The following is a 12,894-nucleotide window of genomic DNA, read 5'->3' on the forward strand; positions in this document are numbered from 1 at the left end:
TTTTTGCATCCATTCTGTTAGCCTGTGTATTTTTATTAGAGAACTGAGTCTATCTATGTTGAGAGATATTAATGACCAATTAATGTTAATACCGGGTATTTTGATGTCGATGATATTAGTGGGTGTGTGCTTGTGAGTGCTTCCCTTCTTTTCTTTTTGTTAGGATGAAATTATTTATTTCCTGTGTTTTCTTCCATGTAGTTAACCTCCTTGGGTTGGTGTTTTTCTTGTAGTATTTTCTTTAGGAATGGATTTGGGGGATAGATATGTTTAAACTTGGAATATCTTGTTTTCTCCAATTATTGTGATTGAGAGTTTTCCTGGGTATAGTAATCTGGTTGACATTTGTAGTCTCTTAGAGGGTGTATGACATCTGTCTAGGCCCTTCTAGCTTTCAGAGTCTCTGTTGAGAAGTCAGGTGTAATTGGACAGGTCTGCCTTAGTAAGTGACTTGATTTCTTTTTCCTTGCAGCTTTTAATTGTCTTTATTCTGTGTATTATTGTTTGGATTTTTATGTGGTTGGAGGATTTTCTTTTCTGGTCCTATGTTTATAAGCATTTCTTTTTCTAGGTTCAGGGGTATCTTACTCTATGATTTTGTTGAAAATATTTTCTATTTCTTGGAGCTAGAGCACTATAACTGCTTCTATTCCTATTATGCTTAGATTAAAACTTTACATAGTATACCAAATTTCCTGGATTTTTTTTTTCATATTTAACATTTTCTTTGACTGGTGAATCAATTTTTTCTAGTACGTGCTCTATACCTGAGATCCTCTCTTCTATTGTTGTATTCTGTTAATAATGTTTTCATCTGTTTTTCTTCTCTTCACTATGTGTTCCATCTCCAGGATTGCCAGAGTTTGTGTTTTCTCTATTGCTTCTATTTCCTATTTCAGGTCTTGTACAGTTTTGTTTTATTCAATTACTTTTCCTGTTTGACTGTTCCTGCATTTCTTTAAGATATATATTAATTTCTTCTTTAAAGGCCTCTCATCTCTTCTTATGATTGGATTTAAGTACTTTGCTTATGCTTCAGCTGCGTTAAGCTGTAGGGCTTGTTACAGCAGGATAGCTTGGCTCTGGTTATACCATATTGCCTTGGTTGTTGTGGTGTTCTTACACTGGTGTTTAGCCATCTGGGTTTTGAAGTTATTATAGGTGGAGATGCTGATTTTTGAGTTTATCTCTGTTGAATGGGTTGTAGTTTTGTTAATATTTTTCTTTTGGTTTCTGTTTTCTCTCTGTCTTCTGTCCTGAATAGCCTAGGGTTTTATGGCCTGCATGGCCTCTGGGGTTTGGGATGCTAACATTACCTCTGAGGTCCCTACTACCAGCATGGCCTGGAGTCCCTGGTGCCAGGGTGGCCTCCAGGAAAGCAGGCAAAGTTGTGAGCTGTAATGGAGCAAGGAGGAGAGGGTACAGGGTATGCTTTAGGAGGACTTGGCATTCAGTAGTCTGTATTTTTTATTTGGATAAGTTAAAACATTATAAAAAGAGTAATTACTGGAAGACGTGTATAAATGTCTACGGTTTTTTATTGTTTTGTGGGATTTTCTTAGGCTTCTTTTGATGGACTGTTGTTGAATTGTTCATATATCCCATGTGCCCTGTTGAGTTTGTTTAACCTTGTCATAAAATTTAAGTGTCCCTTCCAGTGTCTTTGGACCAAGGCATATGGAGATAAGTCATTAGTAGTGTCCCCTGGTGTGGGTAGTTTGTTCCACTATAATTGAATGGGTATGTGGAACTTTACTGTTACCTGAACTTAAAATATTAAACACCAGGTAAATAATGATTGGAATTCAGTCTTGGGGCAACTCAGTATAGATGTCTAAGAGGCATAAGAAGTTATGTCTGGGCAGCAATAAATAGATGTAGTTACTGAATGCTAGAACAACCCTTCTATAGATTTAGAAGATTTTCCCTGATGGCCATCAGAATTCTATTAAAGGCGCACCACATTCTTTACATAGACCTTTATTGGCAGAGTTTGGTGTCATAGTAGGAATGGGCAATCTAACTACAAGAAATACACTGAACATGAAGTATTCAAATGACAGGCATAAATGTTAGCAGCAGAATATTAGGCCTGGAAACAACCAAATCACCATGAAAATGCCATATCAATGAGCAATATAACAATAACTTTAAGGAGTGCTCCATTAATCTATTAAGTTGGTGGGTTATAATAGTAAGGTATATGAGTAGACCACTGAGTTCTTATTTTCATGTATTCACTCACCAGGAAAGTGGGTCAGAGTGAAGGACATCCTATTGGGTCTCTAGGTGAGAGAAGCATGGGAGAATGGGAAAATAGAAAGATCCAGAGAATCCTAGGAACCTATAAGAAGAACATTAAGATGGGCAGATCTGGGCCCCGGTGTCCAGCGCAAACTATGACACCAGCCAAGGACAATACATGCAGTAAACTTCGAACTCCTACCCACATCTAGCCAATGGACAGGATGCTCTTCACAGTTTCACACGAACTCTGGTGCCCCATATTTGACCATGTCCCCTGGATGGGGAGGCCCGGTGGCACTCAGAGGAAGGATAGCAGACTACCAAGAAGAGGCTTGATACCCTATGAACATATACAGGGAAAGGAGGTCCCCCTCAGTCACAGTCTTAGGGGAGAGGAGTAAGGGGAAAACGGGAGGGAGGGAGCAATGGGAGGATACAAGGGATGGGATAACAATTGAGATGTAATATGAATAAATTAGTAAAATATATTTTAAAAACAAAAAATTCATTTTCATACTTCATTTGCTGTGAACTTTGTGACCAGGACAGACAAAATACATGAGTTGATAAGGCACAAAAACACAATGAATAGAATAAAAGATGTTGTGAGTCTGTATCACTTATAGCTTCATGAGAAGAGTATTTGGTAAACTACTCTAAATAACATGCAATACAAAATTCCTTAATGGAGTTATAGTTTATGAAATATAAAGGCCCTTAAGCAAGTCAGGTAGCCAGGCACATGAATGTAATCCCAGCACTTGGAGAGGAATAGGTAGGTGGATCTCTGTGACTTCAAGAGAATCCTGGTCTACAAAAATGAATCCAAGACAGTCAGTGCTATACAGAGAAACCCTGTCTTAAAGAAACAAAAAAGGTCAGGTTTATCTTTTATTACTGAATCTTATTCTAGACCTAGAGCTCATGATCCAAAAACATGAAAGGAAAAATGAACATAAAGAGGAGGCTAGGAATATTGTGACTGTCTGTGTTTCCAAACTAGCACAATACCTTTGACTTTTATTACAATGATACACTTGCAACTGACCTGGGACATGGAGGAATTGAAGGGAGAGACTGAAGACAAAGAGGGAAATTCTAAGATTAGTGTTCCCATAATTTCATAGAGCAACAGCATGAGACTAGAGATGGATATTAAATGTTTTGATTCCAGCACTGTATAAACCTATAAACAAGCGTATCTCACAATCCAAATGTCACCTAAAGTTCTTTGGAAGTAACATGGAAAGCCAAAAGAAAAAATTAAGAGGAAAAATAGGAATAGGGGTAAATGTTATTGAAAGTCTTGGCATAGTATGCTATAATCACCAAAAAAAAAAAAAAATCAGCATGTTTACTTGGCTCCTTTTTGCTGTTCCAAACACAGTTCACAAAGTTTCTACCCATGCATATGCATATGTAAGACATTGATGTGGACTCAAAAATTCTAATCCCCTTTTATTTCTGGTAAAGTCCAAAGGGGAAAGAGACAGTGTATAAAGTTCACACTTGGAAAGAAAATGACACAAGGTGCATACATGGAAAAATTACCTAGTTCAATGTCATTGAATAAATGCTTTGTGGAATATATGAAAAAAAGTCTCTGATCATAACAAAGTTCTATTAAAAATAGAGAAATAGTCTTGAGAAATATCTCAGCTTTTAAGAGCATATATAACCCTTACACAGGACCCAACATTGTTCCCAGCACCTAAGTCAAGTGGTTCAAAACAACCTGTAACTTCACCTCCAGCTTATCTAATACCCTCTCCTACACTCTAGCAGGACTTGAACTTTATATATTCAAAAAACACACATACACACACAAACATACAAACACAATCTTAAGACAATAAATATTTTTAAGGAGAGAGAGTATTTTATTCTGTTCTGATAATCCTAATGTAAATATCCATTTTTTTTGTTTCTGAGTTTAAATCATGTAGGTATTATTCCTTAGGAATTGAGCTTCATTTTATTTTGATATACAAATATGTGTAACTTGCATTTTCATAAGCTACTGTCCCTTCTTATTAAGTATAAGACAAACAATAGCATATATGTGAATATAATAAGCATATCAAAATAGGCAAAAAAATGTTTCTCAGAAATTAGTTAACAATGAACTTCTGTGCTCAGTTAAGACTATTCACAGTTCAAATGTTTAAGAATTTGTCGATAACTCATTAGCTTACTAAATACTCTCATCATTGCCATTTTCATTTCCTGATTCCTCAATGTATAGATCACTGGGTTCAGAAAGGGAGTGACAATTGCATCAAATATGGCTAGAAATTTATCCAGGTGTGTGTAAGAAGAAGGCCATGTATAAAAAAACATCACAGGCCCAAAGAATAAGATCACCACAGTCACATGAGCTGAAAGTGTAGACAGAGCCTTGGAGGAGCCACTTGAAGAGTGTTTCTGAACAGTAAATATGATGACAATATAGGAAATGATCAATATAAAGAAAGATCCCACAGACATGAATCCACTATTGATTGAGACCAGTAATTCCAGTGGGTATGTGTCCGTGCAAGAAAGTTTGATGAACCGGGGAAAGTCACAGTAGAAGCTGTCCAACACATTTGGTCCACAGAAAGGTAAGTTTATCACAAAAGCCATTTGAACCAGAGAGTGCATAAGGCCAACCACCCAGGACGCCACTGAAAATAAGATGCACATTCTTGGACTCATAATGATCAGGTAATGGAGAGGCTTACATATGGCCACATATCTGTCAAAGGCCATGGCTATGAGTAAAACCATTTCCACACCACCGATGACATGGATGAAGAAAATTTGAGTCACACAGCCTCTGAAAGAGATAACTTTGTGCTTTCTAAACAGATCACAAATCATCTTGGGGGAAGTCACAGAAGAAATACCCAAGTCAATAAAGGACAAGTTAGCAAGCAGAAAGTACATGGGAGAGTGTAAGTGAGGGTCAGAAGCGATGGTGAACACAATGAGTGAGTTTCCCATCATACTTGCTACATAAAATGTGGAGGAGAACACAAAAAGAAATAGTTGGATGCTCCAAGAGTTGGTGAGTCCCAGGAACACAAACTCTGACACCACAGATTGATTCACACCTTCCATTGGCTTTATTTTCAGTGGCGCCTGATGGAGGAAATGAGAGAAATTATAAATTATAATTGTATAAATAGAATAGAAGAATCTTCTAGTTATGAAATCCTATTTTTACTTCTGCATTACTACTAACCCAAAGTCAAACCGCGATATGAACAAATGCTAAACATGAACAATCATAAGAGGATTATAAATTAAAACCACAGAGGACTTTGACTTCACACATATGAAAATATATTTTGTAAGAAAAAATTAAATCAAGTCAAAAGATAACAAGGTTAGGTCGATTTAAAGAGACGACTCCACTGTCTTACACAGGACACAGACATAGACATCCAAATAAACATAACATTTTTAGAAATAAATATGTTAAAAGAAGATATAATACCATTAAAAACTTTATGAGAATACAAATTAATACATTAATTAAAAATGATAGTGTTTTCAAATTATTATGTAGACTCAATTTGTAGCACAATAAATTTGTGTTTGCCTAACAAATATAAACTGTGAACTTAATCATCAATAGAACAAAACAGAAAGATAAGTGCATAGATTGTAAGAAGAAAAATAAGAGAAAGGAAAAGATAGGAAATATTAAATAACTATCATATAATAAATAAATTCTCCCCTTAAGGGTATATATTCAGAAGAAATGATATTGAGAAAAAATTATCTTTTTATTTCATTTTATTGTAGTGTTATCTACAAACACTAAATGCAGTTGATATGCATTCATTGATAGATGTATATACAGCAGATACACACACACACACTCACTCACTCACTCACTCACTCACAAATACACACCAGCATCCCAGACTGTTCTGCACCCTTAAAAAGAAAAAGTTTATATTTTGTAATTACATGAGCAAGCCCACAAGTCACTGTGGTAAGTGAAAATAAAGTCATGAGAACTCAGTAACTGAAAGATCTCAAAGGAAATGGAACCTAAAGAAGCCAGGAAGAAAAGATAGAAACAGTTTAATAGCCAGAAGTGATGGATGACCTCAGGACCAGACACAACAGGGATGATGCACATATAGGCTAACAGAAACTTTGATACCATGAATAAGACCTGCACAAGTTCAAGGCAAAATCCTAGCCCTGAGAAGGGGAAGTAGATATGCCTAATAAATAAGCTATTTTAAATTCACACCTTCTGGGAGAGGCTTAGTTTTGTCCAGTAAGGTGATGCTGGCCATACCAGCCACACTCCAAGATAGTGTGGCTCCATTTTCAGAAGAACTTGAGCAACAAAATGCACTCAGATTTTTGTGTGCCTTTTTGTTTGTTTACTTGCTTGCTTGGCTGGTTGGTTGGCTAGTTGGTTTTGTTTTGGTACTTTTTTGTCTTTTGAAGTTACTTGTTTTGTTTTTCAGATTTTTTTTTTACAGAAAGAGACAGAATATTAAGTTAGGCAGGTAGTGTATTGGTGAGAATCTGAGAAAAATTGAGGGAGGTAAGGAGTATATTCAAAATATATTGTATGAAATAAATAAATCCTCCCAAAAGTTACACTCATAGAAGAAGAAAATATAATGATGTATCATAAGCCAGTTAGGTGGGCTGGGAAGGTGAAAAGGGAATATATTTGTCAAAGGAGAAAATACTGAGTTAAAGAAAATGAGGTGCTCCTGGAGCTTTATTGCACAGCATGGTGAATATTGCCAAGTAGATTTTCAATGTTCTTATCACAAATAGGCGTGTGAGGTGGATGTTACTCTTGTTCACGGTAACCAGAAGAAATTGTTCACATGTATTAAAATATCTTGTTAAACACCATTAATATGTACATAAATTTATTTGTTAAACTTCTATAAAAAATGAAATATTAAAGTGCTTTTATACTCACACTTTTAGATTGTGGCCATTCATAGAAGATGGTGGCAGTCATGGTGTAATGCTATGTTCCATGGAAATTTCTAAATTTCTCAACTTAATACAAATATGTTTCTTAGATCAGTCACCATGAAAAGTATCAGTTAAAATCAGTTCTTTCGTTTTTCCTTAATGACTAATATATAGTCTGGTTCTGTGAAGTATAAAAAGTTTGTGGTTTTCAGTACTGTATCTATGCCAAAATTGCAGAGCTTCTTCTACCATATAAGCCCTTGCTTCTCATAGGTCCAAAAATGTTTAAGTTCAACCTTTATCAAATGTTAATCATAACTATAACACCTTCCTTTATATCATTAGCATTTTTATTCTTCCTTTAGTTGAGTTAACCGGATTCAAGATGACGCTCCTAATATAGGTATGCCCACATTTTCTTTCTCTGAAACAATGAAAATGGGGATCCACAGAGAAGGATAAGTCTACTAAATGCCAGGTAGTGGTATGCATCATGTTAGGAACACAAATTGTAAGCAGTGGGAAATTTCTCTAGCAATGTGGCATTTCAATAATATTCAAATATCAAAATTTACATTCTTCCAGAATATCACTCCATGAAGCCTGGAGGAATGCAATCGCTGCCATAGATTGTATTCCACATGATCTAGATACTTAAACTTTTCAAAGACTAAATCACATAAGAATATTTTTCCATAATTCTATGATATGATTTACCCTATTATATTGTAACTTTAGTTTTAGAGAAGAAAGCTCATATTAGACAAATCTGGGCTTTGGTTTCAAGAGTCATGTTTAAGCTGATAGTTCAGGCATGGACTCTCTACTATCAGAAGAGATACTGAAACCCCCCTGACCTTGTGTTTTATTTCTCTGTTACACAATTTAAAAGGTTACTTCAGTTAAGATAGAGGAATAAAACAAATTTCACAATCATGTGTTCAACAACATTGGGCAAGATAAGCATGGGATAGCCATCAACACAATCATGTCCTCAATACATTAGTGCTTCAAAAATGCTAATAATATCCATACTTTCTACCTTTCTCTTGCTCATAATAGTGACCAACTCATGAGACAAGTTACTCAAAAACATTAATAAATAGGCAAAGGACATTATATAGCCATGTCCAAAATATGCTTCAAAATATACTATCACCCATTCAGTAACACATTACATTGTTCACACCATTTTAGTGACCAAATACTGAAATTCCAAGTGTAAACAGCACAGTTGCTCTCAGGAAAACATGCATCTATGCTTAGTACTCAATACAATTTTAATTTACTGATTAATTTCTCAATAAGACAGCAACCCCCACAGAGTTGAATCCTACATGTGTCCTCTCATCTTGGTATCCCAAACTTTAGATTCAGAAAAGCTATAAAATATGTATTGGATGGAAATGAAAAATGTTCAACATCCTTAGCCATCAGGGAAATGCAAATCAAATTGCTATGAGATTCCATTTTACACCTGTCAGAATGACTAAGATCAAAAACACAAGTGACAAACAGTCCGTGGTGATGAGGATGTGGAGCAAAAGGAAACTCCTTTATTGCTGATGGAATTGCAAACTTGTACAGCCACTATGGAAATCAATATTTCCTGAGAAGTTAAGAAAGCAATGTACCTAAAGACCAGCTATACCCAAAGAATGTTCTATCCTACCACAACGACACTCAACCATGTTCATTGTGGCTTTATTCATAATAGCCAAAAACTGGAAACAACCTAGATTTCCTCAACTGAAGAATGGATAAAGAAGATATGGTACATTTACACAATGGAGCATTACTAGCTGTTAAAAACAAATACATCATGAAATTTGCAGGCAAATGGACGGAACTAGAGAACATCCTGAGCAGAGTAACCCAGACCCAGAAAGACAAGCATGGCATGTACTCACTACAAGTGGACATTAGCTGTTAAGTAAAAGATATAATCCACAGATTCAGAGAGGCAAAGTAACAAGGAGGGCTCAATGAGAGAATACATGGATCTCTCTGGAAAGGGGAAATAAAATAGATTTTGTCAGGAGAGTGGAGAAAGGTGTTGGGACCAGGAAGGATCAGGTAGGGTAGTGTGGGAGAGATGGGAGGAGAGAGTACTAGGAGTGACTATTGGAATTAACAACATTTCTGCATTTATTTAATAGTTTGAGAAATAAAAGGGTTCCTATATTCTTTTCAAATAAATACTTATGTGATAGTCATCTCATACCTCTTTAAAAGCTTTCCCAATCAGATCACTGATCAGAATCAAAGGAATACAAAAACTCTAATTATAAAAAGTAGTTGAAATAAGAAAAGTAAATTAAAGTAGTATTTTTAAGAACTACTTTGTATTGAAACTTAAAACTGACATTCTATTGGAACATATGCTTTTAGCATTGGACCTTTGGACTCAGTTTATTTTTTACTTCTGCTCAGGTATATATATAGCATTTGTCCAATCTAGAAAACAGAAAACATCTAGACATTTGCTTTTATTTTACAGAATATTCACCAAATGCTTCACAGAAAGTGAAAAGTTCATACCCACTCATTTTTAAAGTAAAGAGAAAATGCACATTTGCCCTTTTATGTATGTATTATTGATATTTTCATTAGTTATCTGTTCAAAGGATATTAGTCATTCCATCAATCAGCAATGAGCATAGAATGGGTAATTATGACACAAACTTAGTAGAAAATAGCATAAAGTTGTTTGGCTTCTCAAGGCCACTTACAACGTGATTCTAGATCAAACGTACGCAGGTCCTTAGCCTTTTCCAATACTTTAATTGGTGTTTAACAGCCATTCTTCTATGCTGTTCATTTTCTTTTCTTGACTGCTGTCTTCTTTGCTCTAGGATGCAGCAAGCATTTTAGGATGTGACTCATGTCCACAGCTGTTCCAAGCACAAACTCACATCTAACAATAAGCCACTCACAATTGCAAAGTTTATTTTCACCCACCCGTTTACCTGAGTGAGAAAAATAGCATTTTGGCATTCAGGTTTCTCTGTGTCCTCTCTCATAAAGTGCCACATGGAATCTTCCGTTAGGGAGAGAAGCTAATTATATATACCTCAAGAGGCCACTGACCAAGAGGTCCTGCAAAAATTGTGGTAATTTAGAAGGATCACATGGATGAAGGATTCTCTTCTCTGGAGATTTATGTCGTGTGGCCTATGGGACAAAAAAATATTTACAACTCACATTATAACACTGAATAGAAAGATTATAAGAAAAGGGGGGTTGTCGTAGTATTATTAGCCTAAATAGATATAAATGTTAACAATTATAGCTGGCCATGGTAGTGTAGAACTTTAATCCCAACATTCCAAAGGCAGACGTGAGCAAATAACTGTGAGTTTGGGGGCAGTCTCATCTACATAGTGAGCTCAGAACATCCAAGGCTAGATAGTGAGACCCTGTCTCAAAAATATTTTAAATTAATCATTGCTATTATTCCTTAATAAGTAAATACTATTTCAAAGTTTAACCATCATCACTTAGTTAAATCAAACTGATGTCCTAATTATAGTGTAGTTTAAGTAGAATATAATTATATTTCAGAACATGAGAAGTGATTGTATTTCTCTATAGTTTTCACAGTCACTTTGACAAGATGGCAATGAGGAACATCAATCATGAACTTATATATTCCCAAGTTAGCCTGCAATAGACTTGAATTGCCAGAACTATTTTCACAATTTTCAGATGTCAGTTTCTTGTGGTATAATGGGTAAGTTATGCAGACATATGCTAAGACTCTTTTCTAATGTGCCTTTCTCCAACTTCAGTCATTCTTTTATTCATATCGAATTTGTTCTCCTTGAGCCTCTTGGGTCTTTCTCCTCCCTCTTTTTCTCTGTGCCTTTTCTTTTTTATTATGCTTTTTAACATATACATTTATATTATTACACATGAGCAAAATAAACTACATACAGCAGGAAGAACCATGAGACATTGAGGAATTATATAAATGTTACATTCATAGTGATTTGGCCATTTGTATTTAGCAAACTAGAAGTAAATATCTTTCCTATTTTGGGGGTCTAAATTTCTGAATGGAGATTAATATCTATCATATCTCTATTAATTAAAACATCTATCTTTAGCCACAAGCAATATAAAATATTTAGGAGTTGCTCTAACTAAGCAAGTGAAGGACTTGTTTGAAAAAAATTTCAAAACTCTGAAGAAATAGATTGAAAATGACCTAAGAAGATGGAATGATCTTCCTTGCTCATGGATCGGGAGAATTAACATAGTAAAAATGGCCATCCTGCCAAAAGCAATCTACAGATTCAATGCAATCCCTATCAAAATATCTACACAATTTTTTAAAGTCATTGAAAGTTCAATTCTGAACTTCATATGGAAAAACAAAAAACCCAGAATAGCTAAAACAATCTTGAACAATAAAAAGTGCTCTGGAGGAATCTCCATACCCGATCTCAAACTGTACTACAAAGCAATAGTAATTAAAACAGCATGGTACTGGCACAGCAACAGGCTGGTTGATCAGTGGAATCGAATCGAAGACCCAGATATGAATCCACACACATATAGTCACTTGATTTTTGACAAAGAAGCCAAATCCATTCAATGGAAAAAGGACAGCATCTTCAACAAATGGTGCTGGTCTAACTGGAGGTCTATGTGTAAAAAAATGCAACTGGACCCATATTTGTCAACTTGCACAAAACTCAAATCTAAGTGGATTAAAGACCTCAACATAAAACCAGAGACACTAAGTCACTTAGAAGAAAAAGTGGGGAAGAGCCTGGAACATATTGGCACAGGAGACAAATTCCTGAACAGATCAGAGACTTTGGATCAAGCAGTCCTAAATAAAATAATTACAGCATACCTCTTCTCTCAAGGTTCAGATATCTGAGTGGAAGAGAAGACAGCGAGATTTTCAGAGCCAAAGTCTCTCACAATGTGCAATTGTTCAGTTGTGGCACTCTGGGTTCAATACACTCTATTGTAAGAACAAATTTTGTTCATGATAGTTGAGTGGTGCACTGCTCTCTCTCTCTCTCTCTCTCTCTCTCTCTCTCTCTATATATATATATATATATATATATATATATATATATATATATATATATATATATATATATATATATATATATATAGTAATATGTTATTAAGAGTCATTTTATTGCCAGAGTAATAGTAGTAGAATTTTCTAGGGTCTGTGGCATATCTCAGGTTCTGGACACAATTTAAAGTATCAGGTATGGGTGCCATATCATGGAATAAGTCATAATTCCAATCAAATGATGTTTTTGTGCCATGACTTTTGTGTCACTATTGCATCAATGGGTATGTCTTGCAGGTAAGTTGCTATTGTAACTCACAGGGTTGTGGCTGGGTAAAATTATTACTTTTATCCTCCAGTAGTTCGCATAGTACCTTCCAGTGCTGTGAACCCAGGTCAGTATTTTTTTTAGATGCATCCACACTGATTTCCAGAATGACTTCATTTATAACCCCAACAAGAGTGAATAGGGACAGCATTCCTCACATTGTCACCAACAATTGTCACTTGATAAAGATTCTGACTGAAGTAAGATGGAATCTCAAAGCAGTAATAATTTTCACTTCCGTAGTATCTAACGAGGTTGAACATTTCTAAACATTTTTTTCTTATATAATACATCTTGACCACAGCCACCTATCTTCCCAATCACACCCCCA

The 12,894-nt window shown here is 35.4% G+C and overlaps 1 protein-coding gene across 1 annotated transcript; it reads right to left on the reverse strand.

The window, feature by feature from the left end:
- Nucleotides 1–4,392: 4,392 nt before the first annotated feature.
- On the reverse strand, nucleotides 4,393–5,349 carry LOC127188426 (olfactory receptor 4F15-like). Its single transcript, XM_051144890.1, has one exon. The coding sequence runs from the start codon at nucleotides 5,347–5,349 to the stop codon at nucleotides 4,393–4,395; it is 957 nt and encodes a 318-aa protein (XP_051000847.1).
- Between the last annotated feature and the right edge of the window lie 7,545 nt (nucleotides 5,350–12,894).

This window comes from Acomys russatus, chromosome 4 (genome assembly GCF_903995435.1).
Source record: "Acomys russatus chromosome 4, mAcoRus1.1, whole genome shotgun sequence".
NCBI lineage: Eukaryota > Metazoa > Chordata > Mammalia > Rodentia > Muridae > Acomys > Acomys russatus.